We start from the raw sequence: 19,814 nt of genomic DNA, 5'->3' as shown, positions 1-19,814 counted from the left end.
CACTGTAAGGTCTACCTACACCTGTTGTGTTCAGCATTTCACTGTGAGGTCTACCTACACCTGTTGTATTCAGCATTTCACTGTAAGGTCTACCTACACCTGTTGTATTCAGCATTTCACTGTAAGGTCTACCTACACCTGTTGTATTCAGCATTTCACTGTAAGGTCTACCTACACCTGTTGTATTCAGCATTTCACTGTGAGGTCTACTACACCTGTTGTATTCAGCATTTCACTTTAAGGTCTACTACACCTGTTGTATTCAGCATTTCACTGTAAGGTCTACCTACACCTGTTGTATTCAGCATTTCACTGTAAGGTCTACTACACCTGTTGTGTTCAGCATTTCACTGTAAGGTCTACTACACCTGTTGTGTTCAGCATTTCACTGTAAGGTCTACTACACCTGTTGTATTCAGTATTTCACTGTGAGGTCTACTACACCTGTTGTATTCAGCATTTCACTGTAAGGTCTACTACACCTGTTGTATTCAGCATTTCACTGTCAGGTCTACTACACCTGTTGTATTCAGCATTTCACTGTGAGGTCTACCTACACCTGTTGTATTCAGCATTTCACTGTGAGGTCTACTACACCTGTTGTATTCAGCATTTCACTATAAGGTCTACTACACCTGTTGTATTCAGCATTTCACTGTAAGGTCTACCTACACCTGTTGTATTCAGCATTTCACTGTAAGGTCTACCTACACCTGTTGTATTCAGCATTTCACTGTGAGGTCTACTACACCTGTTGTATTCAGCATTTCACTGTAAGGTCTACTACACCTGTTGTATTCAGCATTTCACTGTGAGGTCTACTACACCTGTTGTATTCAGCATTTCACTGTAAGGTCTACTACACCTGTTGTATTCAGCATTTCACTGTAAGGTCTACTACACCTGTTGTATTCAGCATTTCACTGTGAGGTCTACTACACCTGTTGTATTCAGCATTTCACTGTGAGGTCTACTACACCTGTTGTATTCAGCATTTCACTGTGAGGTCTACCTACACCTGTTGTATTCAGCATTTCACTGTGAGGTCTACTACACCTGTTGTATTCAGCATTTCACTGTGAGGTATACTACACCTGTTGTATTCAGCATTTCACTGTGAGGTCTACTACACCTGTTGTATTCAGCATTTCACTGTAAGGTCTACCGACACCTGTTGTATTCAGCATTTCACTGTAAGGTCTACCGACACCTGTTGTATTCAGCATTTCACTGTAAGGTCTACTACACCTGTTGTATTCAGCATTTCACTGTAAGGTCTACCTACACCTGTTGTATTCAGCATTTCACTGTGAGGTCTACTACACCTGTTGTATTCAGCATTTCACTGTGAGGTCTACCTACACCTGTTGTATTCAGCATTTCACTGTAAGGTCTACTACCTACACCTGTTGTATTCAGCATTTCACTGTAAGGTCTACTACACCTGTTGTATTCAACATTTCACTGTAAGGTCTACCTACACCTGTTGTATTCAGCATTTCACTGTAAGGTCTACCTACACCTGTTGTATTCAGCATTTCACTGTGAGGTCTACTACACCTGTTGTATTCAGCATTTCACTGTATTTGACAAATACATTTTGATTTTGATTTAAAAGCAACGTTAAAAAGTGTTGGTCCCATGTTTCATGAGCTGAAATAAAATATCACAGAAATGTTCCATACGCACAAAAAGCTTATTTCTCTCAAAATGTTTTGCACCAATTTGTTTACATCCTTGTTTAGTGAGCATTTCTCTTTTTGCCAAGATAATTCATCCACCTGACAGGTGTAGCATATCAAGACGCTGATTAAAACAGCATGATCGTTACACAGGTGCGCCTTGTGCTGGGGGACAGTAAAAAGACCACATTAAAATGTGCAGTTGTCGTCACACAACACAACGCCCACAGATGACAGTGGTTTTGAGGTTGCACTGAGCATGCTGACGGCAGGAATGTTCACCAGAGCTGTTGCCAGAGGATTTCATGTTCATTTCTTTACCACAAGCTGCCGCCAACGTAATTTTAGAGGGGATTTGGAAGAACGTCAAACCGGCCTCACAACTGCAGACCACGTGAACGGGTGGCGAGTGTGTGGGCGGCAGTTTGCTAACGGACAACGTTGTGAAACAGAGCGCCCCGTGGTGGCGGTGGGGTTATGGTGACGGGCAGGCATGAGCTACGGACAACGTTGTGAAACAGAGCGCCCCGTTGTGGCGGTGTGGGGTTATGGTGACGGGCAGGCATGAGCTACGGACAACGTTGTGAAACAGAGCGCCCCGTTGTGGCGGTAGGGTTATGGTGACGGGCAGGCATGAGCTACGGACAACGTTGTGAAACAGAGCGCCAAGTGGTGGCGCTGGGGTTATGGTGACGGGCAGGCATGAGCTACGGACAACGAACACTGTTATATTTTATAGGTGGCAATTTGAATGCACACAGAGATACCGTGGTGAGATCCAGAGGACCCGTTGGCGTGCCATTCATCCGCCACCATCACCTCCTGTTTCAGCATGATGAGGCCCCGTTGGCGTGCCATTCATCCTCCACCCGTTGGCGTGCCATTCATCCTCCACCATCACCTCCTGTTTCAGCATGATGAGGCCCCGTTGGCGTGCCATTCATCCGCCTCCATCACCTCCTGTTTCAGCATGATGAGGACCCGTTGGCGTGCCATTCATCCGCCACCATCACCTCCTGTTTCAGCATGATGAGGACCCGTTGGCGTGCCATTCATCCGCCGCCATCACCTCCTGTTTCAGCATGATGAGGACCCGTTGGCGTGCCATTCATCCGCCACCATCACCTCCTGTTTCAGCATGATGAGGACCCGTTGGCGTGCCATTCATCTGCCGCCATCACCTCCTGTTTCAGCATGATGAGGCCCCGTTGGCGTGCCATTCATCCGCCACCATCACCTCCTGTTTCAGCATGATGAGGCCCCGTTGTCGTGCCATTCATCCTCCACCATCACCTCCTGTTTCAGCATGATGAGGCCCCGTTGGCGTGCCATTCATCCTCCACCATCACCTCCTGTTTCAGCATGATGAGGCCCCGTTGGCGTGCCATTCATCCGCCACCATCACCTCCTGTTTCAGCATGATGAGGACCCGTTGGCGTGCCATTCATCCGCCACCATCACCTCCTGTTTCAGCATGATGAGGCCCCGTTGGCGTGCCATTCATCCGCCACCATCACCTCCTGTTTCAGCATGATGAGGACCCGTTGGCGTGCCATTCATCCGCCACCATCACCTCCTGTTTCAGCATGATGAGGCCCCGTTGGCGTGCCATTCATCCGCCGCCATCACCTCCTGTTTCAGCATGATGAGGACCCGTTGGCGTGCCATTCATCCTCCACCATCACCTCCTGTTTCAGCATGATGAGGCCCCGTTGGCGTGCCATTCATCCTCCACCATCACCTCCTGTTTCAGCATGATGAGGACCCGTTGGCGTGCCATTCATCCTCCACCATCACCTCATGTTTCAGCATGATGAGGACCCGTTGGCGTGCCATTCATCCGCCGCCATCACCTCCTGTTTCAGCATGATGAGGCCCCGTTGGCGTGCCATTCATCCGCCACCATCACCTCCTGTTTCAGCATGATGAGGACCCGTTGGCGTGCCATTCATCCGCCACCATCACCTCCTGTTTCAGCATGATGAGGACCCGTTGGCGTGCCATTCATCCGCCACCATCACCTCATGTTTCAGCATGATGAGGACCCGTTGGCGTGCCATTCATCCGCCACCATCACCTCATGTTTCAGCATGATGAGGCCCCGTTGGCGTGCCATTCATCCTCCACCATCACCTCATGTTTCAGCATGATGAGGACCCGTTGGCGTGCCATTCATCCGCCACCATCACCTCATGTTTCAGCATGATGAGGCCCCGTTGGCGTGCCATTCATCCGCCACCATCACCTCATGTTTCAGCATGATGAGGCCCCGTTGGCGTGCCATTCATCCTCCACCATCACCTCCTGTTTCAGCATGATGAGGACCCGTTGGCGTGCCATTCATCCTCCACCATCACCTCATGTTTCAGCATGATGAGGCCCCGTTGGCGTGCCATTCATCCGCCACCATCACCTCATGTTTCAGCATGATGAGGACCCGTTGGCGTGCCATTCATCCTCCACCATCACCTCATGTTTCAGCATGATGAGGCCCCGTGTCACAATGATTTATATAAAATTCTCAGAAGCTAAAAATGAAGACTTCCATGGCCTGCGTACGCAACAGTCATGTCAACTCATTGAGCATATCTCTACTCCCAGACATGTCACTCATTGAGCATATCTCTACTCCAAGACATGTCAATTCATTGAGGATATCTCTACTCACTAGTCATGTCAACTCATTGATCATATCTCTACTCCCAGACATGTCACTCATTGAGCATATCTCTACTCCCAGACATGTCACTCATTGAGCATATCTCTACTCACTCATTGAGCATATCTCTCCTCCCAGTCATGTCACTCATTGAGCATATCTCTCCTCCCAGTCATGTCACTCATTGAGCATATCTCTCCTCCCAGTCATGTCACTCATTGAGCATGATCCCGTTGGCGTGCCATTCATCCTGAGCATATCTCTTTCACTGATGAGGCTAGTCATGTCAACTCATTGAGCATATGAGGACTACTCCCAGACATGTCACCATCATTGAGCATATCTCTATTCATCCCAGTCATGTCACTCATTGAGGACCCGTTATCTTCATCCTCACCATCACCTCCTGTTTCAGCATATCCTCGTTCCCAGTCATGTCACTCATTGAGCATATCTCTCCTCCCAGTCATGTCACTCATTGAGCATGATGAGGACCCGTTGGCTACCATTCATATCTCTCCTCCCAGTCATGTCACTCATTGAGCATATCTCTCCTCCCAGACATGTCACTCATTGAGCATATCTCTCCTCCCAGTCATGTCACTCATTGAGCATATCCGCCTACCATCACCTCATTGAGCATATCTCTACGTGCCAGTCATGTCACTCATTGAGCATATCCACTCACTCATCCTGTTTCAGCATATCTCTCGTCCCAGAGATGTCACCATCATTGAGCATATCTCTACTCCCAGATGCATGTCACTCCCGTTGAGCATATCTCTACTCCCAGTCATGTCACTCATTGAGCATATCTCCACCATCACCTCCCAGACATGTCATTCATTGAGCATATCTCTACTCCCAGACATGTCACTCATTGAGCATATCTCTACTCCCAGACATGTCACCCATTGAGCATATCTCTACTCCCAGACATGTCAATTCATTGAGCATATCTCTACTCCCAGACATGTCACTCATTGAGCATATCTCTACTCCCAGTCATGTCACTCATTGAGCATATCTCTACTCCCCAGACATGTCAATTGATTGAGCATATCTCTACTCCCAGACATGTCAATTCATTTAGCATATCCTCTACTCCTGTTTCCAGACATGTCACTCATTGAGCATATCCGCTCCTCACTCATTTTCAGCATATCTCTACTCCCAGACATGTCACTCATTGAGCATATCTCTACTCCCAGACATGTCAATTCATTGAGCATATCTCTACTCCCAGACATGTCAATTCATTTAGCATATCCTCTACTCACCAGACATGTCACTCATTGAGCATATCTCTCCTCACTCATTGAGCATATCTCTATTCATTAAGCATATCTCTACTCCCAGACATGTCAACTCATTGAGCATATCTCTACTCCCAGACATGTCACTCATTGAGCATATCTCTACTCCCAGTCATGTCACTCATTGAGCATATCTCTACTCCCAGACATGTCAATTCATTGAGCATATCTCTACTCCCAGACATGTCACTCATTGAGCATATCTCTACTCACTCATTGAGCATATCTCTACTCCCAGTCATGTCACTCATTGAGCATATCTCTACTCCCAGACATGTCACTCATTGAGCATATCTCTACTCCCAGTCATGTCACTCATTGAGCATATCTCTACTCCCAGACATGTCACTCATTGAGCATATCTCTACTCCCAGACATGTCACTCATTGAGCATATCTCTACTCCCAGTCATGTCACTCATTGAGCATATCTCTACTCACTCATTGAGCATATCTCTACTCCCAGTCATGTCACTCATTGAGCATATCTCTACTCCCAGACATGTCACTCATTGAGCATATCTCTACTCTTACTGTTCTAGTATTGGTAGTATCTGGTACTCACTCATCTTACTGTTCTAGTAGCTGGTAGTATCTGGTCATCTCTCTACTCTTACTGTTCACTCATTGAGCATATCTGGTCTCTCCAGTCATGTTCAGTATTGAGCATATCTGGTACTCACTCTTAGCTATTCTAGTAGCATGTCAGTATTGGCATATCTCTACTCCCACATGTCACTATTGAGCATATCTCTACTCACTCATTGAGCTGTCTCTACTCCCAGACATGTCACTATCTGGCATCTCTCTCTCACTCTTGACTATTCTAGTAGCATGGTAGTATCTGGTCTATCTCTCTTACTGTTTAGTAGCATATCTGGTCTCTCCTCTTACTGTTCTAGTAGCTGGTAGTATCTGGTCTCTCTCTCTTAGCTGTTCTAGTAGCTGGTAGTATCTGGTCTCTCTCTTACATGTCATTATTGGTAGTATCTCTACTCTCTCTTACTGTTCTAGTAGACTGTACTATCTGGCCTGTATCTCTTACTGTTCTAGTAGCTGTCAGTATCTGGCATATCTCTACTGTTCTATTGGCATATCTGGTCTCTCTCTTACTGTTCTAGTAGCTGGTAGTATCTGGTCTCTCTCACTGTTCTAGTAGCTGGTATATCTGGCTGTGTCTCTTACTGTTCTAGTCATTGGTATATCTGGTACTCCCAGTCATGTGGTAGTATCTGGCATATCTTACTCACTCATTGAGCATATCTGTCTCTCTTACTGTTCTAGTAGCTGTAGTATCTGGCATATCTCTTACTGTTCTAGTAGCTGGTAGTATCTGGTCTCCTCTCTCTACTGTTCTAGTAGCTGGTAGTATCATGGTGCTCTCTTACTGTTCTAGTAGCTGGTAGTATCCCTGTGTCTCTTACTGTTGCACAGTAGCTGGTAGTATCTGGTCTCTCTCTTACTGTTCTAGTAGCTGGTATATCTGGTCTCTCTCTTATACTGTTCTAGTAGCTGGTAGTATCTGGTCTTATCTCTTACTGTTCTAGTATATGGTAGTATATTATGGTCTCTCTTGACTGTTCTAGTAGCTGGTATATCTCTACCATGTCTCTTACTGTTCTAGTAGCTGGTAGTATCTGGTCTCTCTTACTGTTCTAGTAGCTGGTAGTATCTGGTGGTCTCTCTTACTTATATTCTGTTCTAGTAGCTGGTAGTATCTGGTCTCTCTCTTACTGTTCTAGTAGCTGGTAGTATCTGGTCTCTCTCTTACTGTTCTAGTAGCTGGTAGTATCTGGTCTCTCTCTCTTACTGTTCTAGTAGCTGGTAGTATCTGGTCTCTCTCTTACTGTTCTAGTAGCTGGTAGTATCTGGTCTCTCTCTCTCTTACTGTTCTAGTAGCTGGTAGTATCTGGCCTCTCTCTCTTACTGTTCTAGTAGCTGGTAGTATCTGGTCTCTCTCTCTCTTACTGTTCTAGTAGCTGGTAGTATCTGGCCTGTGTCGCTCTCTTACTGTTCTAGTAGCTGGTAGTATCTGGTCTCTCTCTCTTACTGTTCTAGTAGCTGGTAGTATCTGGTCTCTCTCTTACTGTTCTAGTAGCTGGTAGTATATGGCCTGTGTCTCTTACTGTTCTAGTAGCTGGTAGTATCTGGTCTCTCTCTCTTACTGTTCTAGTAGCTGGTAGTATCTGGCCTGTGTCTCTTACTGTTCTAGTAGCTGGTAGTATCTGGTCTCTCTCTCTTACTGTTCTAGTAGCTGGTAGTATCTGGTCTCTCTCTTACTGTTCTAGTAGCTGGTAGTATCTGGTCTCTCTCTCTTACTGTTCTAGTAGCTGGTAGTATCTGGTCTCTCTCTCTTACTGTTCTAGTAGCTGGTAGTATCTGGTCTCTCTCTCTTACTGTTCTAGTAGCTGGTAGTATCTGGTCTCTCTCTCTTACTGTTCTAGTAGCTGGTAGTATCTGGTCTCTCTCTTACTGTTCTAGTAGCTGGTAGTATCTGGTCTCTGTCTCTTACTGTTCTCGTAGCTGGTAGTATCTGGTCTCTCTCTTACTGTTCTAGTCGCTGGTAGTATCTGGCCTGTGTCTCTTACTGTTCTAGTAGCTGGTCGTATCTGGTCTGTGTCTCTCTCTCTGCCGTCGTCGCTCTGTCCTTCTCCAGCACTGCGTTGTCCCGCGTCTCACGGAGGTTCCTAGAGGACAGACAGAAGCAGTAAGAATTAAAACAGAATTAACAAACAATCAACTTTATGTAAAAAAATATATAATTTTAAAGTCTCCCAATCAAACTGGCTCAAATGGTACCTATGGGTCCTTGTCAAAAGTAGTGCACTATCGAATAGGGTGCATAGCGCACTACTTTCGACAAGGGCACTAAATAATACTAGGGAATAAGGTGCATTTTTAAGGGCCCTGATTCACACAATTTGTTGAATTTCTGAATACATGGTCTGAGTAAAGTACAGTACTGTATTCAGAACACAGTGAAAGAGTTCCCTCTAGAGGACACGGGCGGCATCTCTATCATCTCACCTGTTCTCTCTCTTCATGGTCTGAGTAAAGTACAGTACTGTATTCAGAACACAGTGAAAGAGTTCCCTCTAGAGGACACGGGCGGCATCTCTATCATCTCACCTGTTCTCTCTCTTCATGGTCTGAGTAAAGTACAGTACTGTATTCAGAACACAGTGAAAGAGTCCCCTCTAGAGGACACGGGCGGCATCTCTATCATCTCACCTGTTCTCTCTCTTCATGGTCTGAGTAAAGTACAGTACTGTATTCAGAACACAGTGAAAGAGTTCCCTCTAGAGGACACGGGCAGCATCTCTATCATCTCACCTGTTCTCTCTCTTCATGGTCTGAGTAAAGTACAGTACTGTATTCAGAACACAGTGAAAGAGTTCCCTCTAGAGGACACGGGTGGCATCTCTATCATCTCACCTGTTCTCTCTCTTCATGGTCTGAGTAATGTACAGTACTGTATTCAGAACACAGTGAAAGAGTTCCCTCTAGAGGACACGGGCGGCATCTCTATCATCTCACCTGTTCTCTCTCTTCATGGTCTGAGTAAAGTACAGTACTGTATTCAGAACACAGTGAAAGAGTTCCCTCTAGAGGACACGGGCGGCATCTCTATCATCTCACCTGTTCTCTCTTCATGGTCTGAGTAAAGTACAGTACTGTATTCAGAACACAGTGAAAGAGTTCCCTCTAGAGGACACGGGCGGCATCTCTATCATCTCACCTGTTCTCTCTCTTCATGGTCTGAGTAAAGTACAGTACTGTATTCAGAACACAGTGAAAGAGTTCCCTCTCACTGGCGGCATCTCTATCATCTCACCTGTTCTCTCTCTTCATGGTCTGAGTAATGTACAGTACTGTATTCAGAACACAGTGAAAGAGTTCCCTCTCTCTCACGGGCGGCATCTCTATCATCTCACCTGTTCTCTCTCTTCATGGTCTGAGTAATCTACAGTACTGTATTCAGAACACAGTGAAAGAGTTCCCTCTAGAGGACACGGGTACATCTCTATCATCTCACCTGTTCTCTCTCTTCATGGTCTGAGTAATGTACAGTACTGTATTCAGAACACAGTGAAAGAGTCCCCTCTAGAGGACACGGGTGGCATCTCTATCATCTCACCTGTTCTCTCTCTGGTACATCTCTATAATCTCACCTGTTCTCTCTCTTCATGGTCTGAGTAATGTACAGTACTGTATTCAGAACACAGTGAAAGAGTCCCCTCTAGAGGACACGGGTGGCATCTCTATCATCTCACCTGTTCTCTCTCTTCATGGTCTGAGTAATGTACAGTACTGTATTCAGAACACAGTGAAAGAGTTCCCTCTAGAGGACACGGGCGGCATCTCTATCATCTCACCTGTTCTCTCTCTTCATGGTCTGAGTAATGTACAGTACTGTATTCAGAACACAGTGAAAGAGTTCCCTCTAGAGGACACGGGCAGCATCTCTATCATCTCACCTGTTCTCTCTCTTCATGGTCTGAGTAATGTACAGTACTGTATTCAGAACACAGTGAAAGAGTTCCCTCTAGAGGACACGGGCAGCATCTCTATCATCTCACCTGTTCTCTCTCTTCATGGTCTGAGTAATGTACAGTACTGTATTCAGAACACAGTGAAAGAGTCCCTCTAGAGGACACGGGTGGCATCTCTATCATCTCACCTGTTCTCTCTCTTCATCTCTATAATCTCACCTGTTCTGTATTCTGGTACATCAGTGAAATCTCACCTGTTCCTCTCTCTCACTGGCGGCATCTCTATAATCTCACCTGTTCTCTCTCTGGTTCATCTCTATAATCTCACCTGTTCTCTCTCTGGTACATCTCTATAATCTCACCTGTTCTGTCTCTCTCTGGTACATCTCTATAATCTCACCTGTTCTCTCTCTCTCTGGTACATATCTATAATCTCACCTGTTCCCTCTCTGGTACATCTCTATAATCTCACCTGTTCTCTCTCTCTCTCTCTGGTTCATCTCTATAATCTCACCTGTTCTCTCTCTCTGGTACATCTCTATAATCTCACCTGTTCTGTCTCTCTCTGGTACATCTCTATAATCTCACCTGTTCTCTCTCTGGTACATCTCTATAATCTCACCTGTTCTCTCTCTGGTACATCTCTATAATCTCACCTGTTCTCTCTCTCTCTCTCTCTGGTACATCTCTATAATGTCACCTGTTCTCTCTCTGGTACATCTCTATAATCTCACCTGTTCTCTCTCTGGTACATATCTATAATCTCACCTGTTCTCTCTCTCTCTCTGGTTCATCTCTATAATCTCACCTGTTCTCTCTCTCTCTCTCTCTCTCTCTGGTACATCTCTATAATCTCACCTGTTCTGTCTCTCTCTGGTACATCTCTATAATCTCACCTGTTCTCTCTCTCTCTCTCTCTCTCTCTGGTACATCTCTATAATCTCACCTGTTCTCTCTCTCTCTCTCTCTCTCTCTGGTACATCTCTATAATCTCACCTGTTCTCTCTCTCTCTGGTACATCTCTATAATCTCACCTGTTCTCTCTCTCTCTCTGGTACATCTCTATAATCTCACCTGTTCTCTCTCTCGTACATCTCCTTTGAGGTCCTCTGCAGGCTATCGATCTCCTGGCTGGTCTTCAGACGAATGTTCTCCAGCTCCTCAGCAAGTTTATTCTCGTACTCTGTCTTGTAGTGGTCTCTGTGGAAAAAACATTATATTATACCTGATTGTAGCCATCCTTTGCCTTGATGACAGCTTTGCACACTCTTGGCATTCTCCCAACCAGCTTAATGAGGTAATCACCTGGAATGCATTTCAATTAACAGGTGTGCTTTGTTAAATTGTGGAATTTCTTTCCTTCTTCATGCTTTTGAGCCAATCAGTTGTATTGTGACAAGATAGGGGTGGTATACAGAAGATATCCCTATTTGGTAAAAGACCAAGTCCATATTATGGCAAGAACAGCTCAAATAAGCAGAGAGAAACGACAGTCCATCATTACTTTAAGATATGAAAGTCAGTCAATACGGAACATTTCAAGAACTTTGACAGTTTCTTCAAGTGCAGTCGCAAAAACATCAAGCGCTACGATGAAACTGGTTCTCATGAGGACCACCGCAGCAATGGAAGACCCAGAGTTCCCTCTGCTGCAGAGGATAAGTTCATTAGAGTTCCCTCTGCTGCTGAGGATAAGTTCATTAGAGTTCCCTCTGCTGCAGAGGATAAGTTCATTAGAGTTCCCTCTGCTGCAGAGGATAAGTTCATTAGAGTTCCCTCTGCTGCAGAGGATAAGTTCATTAGAGTTCCCTCTGCTGCAGAGGATAAGTTCATTAGAGTTCCCTCTGCTGCAGAGGATAAGTTCATTAGAGTTCCCTCTGCTGCAGAGGATAAGTTCATTAGAGTTCCCTCTGCTGCAGAGGATAAGTTCATTAGAGTTCCCTCTGCTGCAGAGGATGAGTTCATTAGAGTTCCCTCTGCTGCAGAGGATAAGTTCATTAGAGTTCCCTCTGCTGCAGAGGATAAGTTCGTTAGAGTTCCCTCTGCTGCAGAGGATAAGTTCATTAGAGTTCCCTCTGCTGCAGAGGATAAGTTCATTAGAGTTCCCTCTGCTGCAGAGGATAAGTTCATTAGAGTTCCCTCTGCTGCAGAGGATAAGTTCATTAGAGTTCCCTCTGCCGCAGAGGATAAGTTCAGTAGAGTTCCCTCTGCTGCAGAGGATAAGTTCATTAGAGTTCCCTCTGCTGCTGAGGATAAGTTCATTAGAGTTACCAGCCTCAGAAATTTCAGCCCAAATAAATGCTTCAGTGCTTCACTGTTCAGAGGAGACTGCGTGAATCAGACCTTCATGGTCGAATTGCTGCAAATAAGCCACTACTAAAAGACACCGATAAGAAGAAGAGACTTGCTTGGACCAAGAAACACGAGCAATGGACATTAGACCGGAGGAAACATGTCCTTCGGTCTGAGGAGTCCAAATATGAGATTTTTGGTTCCAAGCGCTGTGTCTTCGTGAGATGCAGAGTAGGTGAACGAATGATCTCTGCATGTGTGGTTCCCACCGTGAAGCATGGAGGAGGAGGTGTTATGGTGCTTTGCTGGTGACAATGTCAGTGGTTTATTTAGAATTCAAGGCATATTTAACCAGCATGGCTACCACAGCATTCTGCAGCGATACGCCGTCCCTTCTGGTGTGCGCTTAGTGGGACTATCATTTGTTTTTCAACAGGACAATGACCCAACACACCTCCTGGCTATTTGACCAAGAAGGAGAGTGATGAAGTGCTGCATCAGATGACCTGGCCTCCACAATCCCCCGGCCTCAACCCAATTGAGATGGTTTGGGATGAGTTGGACCTCAGAGTGAAATAAAAGCAGCGAACCAGTGCTCAGCATATGTGGGAACTCCTTCAAGACTGTTGGAAAAGCATTCCAGGTGAAGTTGGTTGAGAGAATGCCAGGAGTGTGCAAAGCTGTCATCAAAGAAAAGGGTGGCTACGTGGAAGAAACTAATGTTTTGTTTAACACTATTTTGGTTACTACATGATTCCATATGTGTTATTTCATAGTTTTGATGTCTTCACTATTATTATATAATGTAGAAAATAGAAAAAATAAAGAAAAACCCTTGAATGAATTAGGCGGAGTACGGATATAGAAGGGTTAGGGAGGAGTACTGACCCAGAAGGGTTAGGGAGGAGTACTGACCCAGAAGGGTTAGGGAGGGGTACTGACCTAGAAGGGTTAGGGAGGAGTACTGACCCAGAAGGGTTAGGGAGGAGTACTGACCCAGAAGGGTTAGGGAGGAGTACTGACCCAGAAGGGTTAGGGAGGGGTACTGATATAGGAGGGTTAGGGAGGAGTACTGACCCAGAAGGGTTAGGGAGGAGTACTGACCCAGAAGGGTTAGGGAGGGGTACTGACCCAGAAGGGTTAGGGAGGAGTACTGACCCAGAAGGGTTAGGGAGGAGTACTGACCCAGAAGGGTTAGGGAGGGGTACTGACCTAGAAGGGTTAGGGAGGAGTACTGACCCAGAAGGGTTAGGGAGGAGTACTGACCCAGAAGGGTTAGGGAGGAGTACTGACCCAGGAGGGTTAGGGAGGAGTACTGACCTAGGAGGGTTAGGGAGGAGTACTGACCCAGAAGGGTTAGGGAGGAGTACTGACCCAGGAGGGTTAGGGAGGAGTACTGACCTAGAAGGGTTAGGGAGGAGTACTGACCCAGAAGGGTTAGGGAGGAGTACTGACCCAGAAGGGTTAGGGAGGGTTACTGACCCAGAGGGTTAGGGAGGGGTACTGACCTAGGAGGGTTAGGGAGGGGTACTGACCTAGAAGGGTTAGGGAGGGGTACTGACCCAGAAGGGTTAGGGAGGGGTACTGATATAGGAGGGTTAGGGAGGAGTACTGACCCAGAAGGGTTAGGGAGGGGTACTGACCCAGAAGGGTTAGGGAGGAGTACTGACCCAGAAGGGTTAGGGAGGAGTACTGATATAGAAGGGTTAGGGAGGGGTACTGACCCAGAAGGGTTAGGGAGGGGTACTGATATAGAAGGGTTAGGGAGGGGTACTGACCCAGAAGGGTTAGGGAGGAGTACTGACCCAGAAGGGTTAGGGAGGGGTACTGACCCAGAAGGGTTAGGGAGGGGTACTGACCCAGAAGGGTTAGGGAGGGGTACTGACCCAGAAGGGTTAGGGAGGGGTACTGACCCAGAAGGGTTAGGGAGGGGTACTGACCCAGAAGGGTTAGGAGGGGTACTGACCTAGAAGCGATGTATTTGTGATAGACCTCCTCCCTGGCCCTCTGGGCGTCGTCCAGCTGGGTCTGCAGCCTCTCTAGACGGTCTTCCTGGTGGGCACAGCGCACATTCAGCTCCATGCTCTGTCTGTGAACATATTCCTTATCCTTCTGGAGGAGGGTCACAGTCTGCTGCAGAGTAGACACCTGGAACACAGAGGGGTTAGAGGTAGTCAATCCATCTGGAGGAGGGGCACTGACTTCTGCAGAGTAGACACCTGGAACACAGAGGGGTTAGAGGTAGTCAATCCATCTGGAGGAGGGTCACTGACTTCTGCAGAGTAGACACCTGGAACACAGAGGGGTTAGAGGTAGTCAATCCATCTGGAGGAGGGTCACTGACTTCTGCAGAGTAGACACCTGGAGGACAGAGGGGTTAGAGGTAGTCTATCCATCTGGAGGAGGGGACACTGACTGCTGCAGAGTAGACACCTGGAACACAGAGGGGTTAGAGGTAGTCAATCCATCTGGAGGAGGGACACCGTCTGCTGCAGAGGACACCTGGAACACAGAGGGGTTAGAGGTAGCAATCCATCTGGAGGAGGGGACACCAGTCTGCTGTAGAGTAGACACCTGGAGAACAGAGGGTGTTGGCAGAGGTAGTCTATCCATTTGGAGGTTAGGGACACTCGACTGCAGACACCTGGAGGACAGAGGGGTTAGAGGTAGTCTATCCATCTGGAGGGGGACACCGTCTGCTGCAGAGTAGACACCTGGAACACAGAGGGGTTAGAGGTAGTCTATCCATCTGGAGGAGGGTCCACACCGTCTGCTGCAGAGTAGACACCTGGAACACAGAGGGGTTAGAGGTAGTCAATCCATCTGGAGGAGGGAGCACCGTCTGCTGCAGAGTTTCTGGACAGAGGGGTTAGAGGTAGTCAATCCATCTGGAGGAGGGTCACCGTCTGATCTGCAGACACCTGGAACACAGAGGGGTTAGAGGTAGTCTATCCATCTGGAGGAGGGTCACTGACTTCTGCAGGTAGACACCTGGAACACAGAGGGGTTAGAGGTAGTCTGTCCATCTGGAGGAGGGTCACTGACTGCTGCAGAGTAGACACCTGGAACACAGAGGGTCAGTTAGAGGTAGTCTATCCATCTGGAGGAGGGACACTGACTGCTGCAGAGTAGACACCATGGAGGACAGAGGGGTTAGAGGTAGTCAATCCATCTGGAGGAGAAGGCACCGTCTGCTGGAGGACATTTAACGTGACATGTTATCATTTAGCAGATGCTGTAATTCAGAGGCTCTGATCTGTCCTTCTCTGTCTGTACCTTCCATGAGGAGGCTGAGACAACATCTCTGTCAGCCAATCAGTGGTACTGTGTTCTGTACATCAAGGTGTTAGGCAGGTAGAGTTGTATCCAGGTTGGTGTTGTACCTCCATGAAGACTGAGCTCTGTCCTCTCCCTGGTCTGGACCTCCATGAAGCAGCTCCAGCCTCTTCCTCAACTGTCTCTCTCCATCAAGGCTCTGACTCTGTCCATCACGCTCACTGGAAAGGAAGGGAGGATCTGATCGTCTAGTTTCTAAACATGAAGGCTCTGTCTGTACCTCCATGAAGGCTCTGATCTGTCCTCTCTCTGTCTGTACCTCCATGAAGGCTCTGATCTGTCCTCTTGTCTGTAAACTCCATGAAGGCTCTGATCTGTCCTCTCTCTGTCTGTACCTCCATGAAGGCTCTAGATCTGTCCTCTCTGTCTCCCTCCATGAAGGCTCTGATTAGTGTCAGCCAGCTCCAGAGTTAGTCTCTGGTTCCTGATCTCCAGTCTGTACCTCCATGCCTGCTGTCCTCTCTCTGTCTGTACACCCAGGAGGAGGGTTGATCTGTCCTCTCTCTGTCTGTACCTCCATGGCTCTGATCTGTCCTCTCTCTGTCTGACAAACAGTACCTCCATGAAGGCTCTGATCTGTCCTCTCTGTCTGTACCTCCATGAAGGCTCTGATCTGTCCTCTCTCTGTCTGTACCTCCATGAAGGCTCTGATCTGTCCTCTCTGTCTGTACCTCCATGAAGGCTCTGATCTGTCCTCTCTCTGTCTGTACCTCCATGAAGGCTCTGATCTGTCCTCTCTGTCTGTACCTCCATGAAGGCTCTGATCTGTCCTCTCTCTGTCTGTACCTCCATGAAGGCTCTGATCTGTCCTCTCTCTGTCTGTACCTCCATGAAGGCTCTGATCTGTCCTCTCTCTGTCTGTACCTCCATGAAGGCTCTGATCTGTCCTCTCTCTGTCTGTACCTCCATAAAGGCTCTGATCTGTCCTCTCTCTGTCTGTACCTCCATGAAGGCTCTGATCTGTCCTCTCTCTGTCTGTACCTCCATGAAGGCTCTGATCTGTCCTCTCTCTGTCTGTACCTCCATAAAGGCTCTGATCTGTCCTCTCTCTGTCTGTACCTCCATGAAGGCTCTGATCTGTCCTCTCTCTGTCTGTACCTCCATGAAGGCTCTGATCTGTCCTCTCTCTGTCTGTACCTCCATGAAGGCTCTGATCTGTCCTCTCTCTGTCTCCATGTACCTCCATGAAGGCTCTGATCTGTCCTCTCTCTGTCTGTACCTCCATGAAGGCTCTGATCTGTCCTCTCTCTGTCTGTACCTCCATGAAGGCTCTGATCTGTCCTCTCTCTCCATGTCTGTACCTCCATGAAGGCTCTGATCTGTCCTCTCTCTGTCTGTACCTCCATGAAGGCTCTGATCTGTCCTCTCTCTGTCTGTACCTCCATGAAGGCTCTGATCTGTCCTCTCTCTGTCTGTACCTCCATGAAGGCTCTGATCTGTCCTCTCTGTCTGTACCTCCATGAAGGCTCTGATCTGTCCTCTCTCTGTCTGTACCTCCATGAAGGCTCTGATCTGTCCTCTCTCTGTCTGTACCTCCATGAAGGCTCTGATCTGTCCTCTCTCTGTCTGTACCTCCATGAAGGCTCTGATCTGTCCTCTCTCTGTCTGTACCTCCATGAAGGCTCTGATCTGTCCTCCCTGTCTGTACCTCCATGAAGGCTCTGATCTGTCCTCTCTGTCTGTACCTCCATGAAGGCTCTGATCTGTCCTCTCTCTGTCTGTACCTCCATGAAGGCTCTGATCTGTCCTCTCTCTGTCTGTACCTCCATGAAGGCTCTGATCTGTCCTCTCTCTGTCTGTACCTCCATGAAGGCTCTGATCTGTCCTCTCTCTGTCTGTACCTCCATGAAGGCTCTGATCTGTCCTCTCTGTCTGTACCTCCATGAAGGCTCTGATCTGTCCTCTCTCTGTCTGTACCTCCATGAAGGCTCTGATCTGTCCTCTCTGTCTGTACCTCCATGAAGGCTCTGATCTGTCCTCTCTCTGTCTGTACCTCCATGAAGGCTCTGATCTGTCCTCTCTCTGTCTGTACCTCCATGAAGGCTCTGATCTGTCCTCTCTCTGTCTGTACCTCCATGAAGGCTCTGATCTGTCCTCTCTGTCTGTACCTCCATGAAGGCTCTGATCTGTCCTCTCTCTGTCTGTACCTCCATGAAGGCTCTGATCTGTCCTCTCTGATCTGTCTGTACCTCCATGAAGGCTCTGATCTGTCCTCTCTCTGTCTGTACCTCCATGAAGGCTCTGATCTGTCCTCTCTCTGTCTGTACCTCCATGAAGGCTCTGATCTGTCCTCTCTCTGTCTGTACCTCCATGAAGGCTCTGATCTGTCCTCTCTGTCTGTACCTCCATGAAGGCTCTGATCTGTCCTCTCTCTGTCTGTACCTCCATGAAGGCTCTGATCTGTCCTCTCTCTGTACTCCATGAAGGCTACCTCCATGAAGGCTCTGATCTGTCCTCTCTCTGTCTGTACCTCCATGAAGGCTCTGATCTGTCCTCTCTCTGTCTGTACCTCCATGAAGGCTCTGATCTGTCCTCTCTCTGTCTGTACCTCCATGAAGGCTCTGATCTGTCCTCTCTGTCTGTACCTCCATGAAGGCTCTGATCTGTCCTCTCTCTGTCTGTACCTCCATGAAGGCTCTGATCTGTCCTCTCTCTGTCTGTACCTCCATGAAGGCTCTGATCTGTCCTCTCTCTGTCTGTACCTCCATGAAGGCTCTGATCTGTCCTCTCTCTGTCTGTACCTCCATGAAGGCTCTGATCTGTCCTCTCTCTGTCTGTACCTCCATGAAGGCTCTGATCTGTCCTCTCTCTGTCTGTACCTCCATGAAGGCTCTGATCTGTCCTCTCTCTGTCTGTACCTCCATGAAGGCTCTGATCTGTCCTCTCTCTGTCTGTACCTCCATGAAGGCTCTGATCTGTCCTCTCTGTCTGTATCTGTCCTCTCTCTGTCTGTACCTCCATGAAGGCTCTGATCTGTCCTCTCTGTCTGTACCTCCATGAAGGCTCTGATCTGTCCTCTCTCTGTCTGTACCTCCATGAAGGCTCTGATCTGTCCTCTCTCTGTCTGTACCTCCATGAAGGCTCTGATCTGTCCTCTGTCTGTACCTCCATGAAGGCTCTGATCTGTCCTCTCTCTGTCTGTACCTCCATGAAGGCTCTGATCTGTCCTCTGTCTGTACCTCCATGAAGGCTCTGATCTGTCCTCTCTCTGTCTGTACCTCCATGAAGGCTCTGATCTGTCCTCTCTCTGTCTGTATCTCCATGAAGGCTCTGAAGGCTCTGTCTGTCTGTACCTCCATGAAGGCTCTGATCTGTCCTCTCTCTGTCTGTACCTCCATGAAGGCTCTGATCTGTCCTCTCTGTACTCCATGTCTGTACCTCCATGAAGGCTCTGATCTGTCCTCTCTCTGTCTGTACCTCCATGAAGGCTCTGATCTGTCCTCTCTCTGTCTGTACCTCCATGAAGGCTCTGATCTGTCCTCTCTCTGTCTGTACCTCCATGAAGGCTCTGATCTGTCCTCTCTCTGTCTGTACCTCCATGAAGGCTCTGATCTGTCCTCTCTGTCTGTACCTCCATGAAGGCTCTGATCTGTCCTCTCTCTGTCTGTACCTCCATGAAGGCTCTGATCTGTCCTCTCTGTCTGTACCTCCATGAAGGCTCTGATCTGTCCTCTCTCTGTCTGTACCTCCATGAAGGCTCTGATCTGTCCTCTCTCTGTCTGTACCTCCATGAAGGCTCTGATCTGTCCTCTCTCTGTCTGTACCTCCATGAAGGCTCTGATCTGTCCTCTCTCTGTCTGTACCTCCATGAAGGCTCTGATCTGTCCTCTCTCTGTCTGTACCTCCATGAAGGCTCTGATCTGTCCTCTCTCTGTCTGTACCTCCATGAAGGCTCTGATCTGTCCTCTCTCTGTCTGTACCTCCATGAAGGCTCTGATCTGTCCTCTCTCTGTCTGTACCTCCATGAAGGCTCTGATCTGTCCTCTCTGTCTGTACCTCCATGAAGGCTCTGATCTGTCCTCTCTCTGTCTGTACCT

The 19,814-nt window shown here is 47.8% G+C and overlaps 1 protein-coding gene and 2 long non-coding RNA genes across 34 annotated transcripts in view; all 3 read right to left on the bottom strand.

The window, feature by feature from the left end:
• Positions 1–345: 345 nt before the first annotated feature.
• Positions 346–1,574, bottom strand: LOC127926311 (uncharacterized). Its single transcript, XR_008123991.1, has 3 exons — positions 1,556–1,574; positions 675–1,358; positions 346–520 (listed from the first exon to the last, which is right to left on the bottom strand). It is a non-coding gene; the product is annotated as an uncharacterized LOC127926311 (long non-coding RNA).
• Positions 1,575–2,137: 563 nt separating this feature from the next.
• LOC127926309 (uncharacterized) lies at positions 2,138–4,532 on the bottom strand. 32 transcript variants are annotated; one of them, XR_008123986.1, is made up of 5 exons: positions 3,984–4,532; positions 3,816–3,871; positions 3,704–3,759; positions 2,640–3,535; positions 2,463–2,501 (listed from the first exon to the last, which is right to left on the bottom strand). It is a non-coding gene; the product is annotated as an uncharacterized LOC127926309 (long non-coding RNA). The 32 variants fall into 32 exon arrangements; XR_008123985.1 differs by lacking the exons at positions 3,704–3,759; positions 3,816–3,871 and having other exon boundaries at positions 2,640–2,807; positions 2,976–3,031; positions 3,088–3,703; positions 3,928–4,080; XR_008123987.1 differs by lacking the exons at positions 3,704–3,759; positions 3,816–3,871 and having other exon boundaries at positions 2,640–3,031; positions 3,088–3,143; positions 3,200–3,703; positions 3,928–4,080.
• A 2,847-nt stretch (positions 4,533–7,379) lies between these two features.
• LOC127926312 (progesterone-induced-blocking factor 1-like) overlaps positions 7,380–19,814 on the bottom strand; it is a 33,370-nt gene continuing 20,935 nt past the window's right edge. The window contains exons 5-10 of the mRNA XM_052511737.1: positions 15,209–15,229; positions 14,925–15,015; positions 14,715–14,731; positions 14,408–14,589; positions 11,224–11,349; positions 7,380–8,343 (exon numbers count right to left, since the gene is read on the bottom strand). Coding sequence (XP_052367697.1) covers positions 8,241–8,343; positions 11,224–11,349; positions 14,408–14,589; positions 14,715–14,731; positions 14,925–15,015; positions 15,209–15,229 — 540 coding nt within the window. The 3' untranslated portion in view covers positions 7,380–8,240. The remainder of the gene's footprint in view (positions 8,344–11,223; positions 11,350–14,407; positions 14,590–14,714; positions 14,732–14,924; positions 15,016–15,208; positions 15,230–19,814) is intronic.

The sequence above is a fragment of the Oncorhynchus keta genome, unplaced genomic scaffold (genome assembly GCF_023373465.1).
Source record: "Oncorhynchus keta strain PuntledgeMale-10-30-2019 unplaced genomic scaffold, Oket_V2 Un_contig_7382_pilon_pilon, whole genome shotgun sequence".
NCBI classification, from domain to species: domain Eukaryota; kingdom Metazoa; phylum Chordata; class Actinopteri; order Salmoniformes; family Salmonidae; genus Oncorhynchus; species Oncorhynchus keta.
Note: the sequence above shows the minus strand (reverse complement) of the source record. Positions and strands in the feature narration are given on the sequence as shown.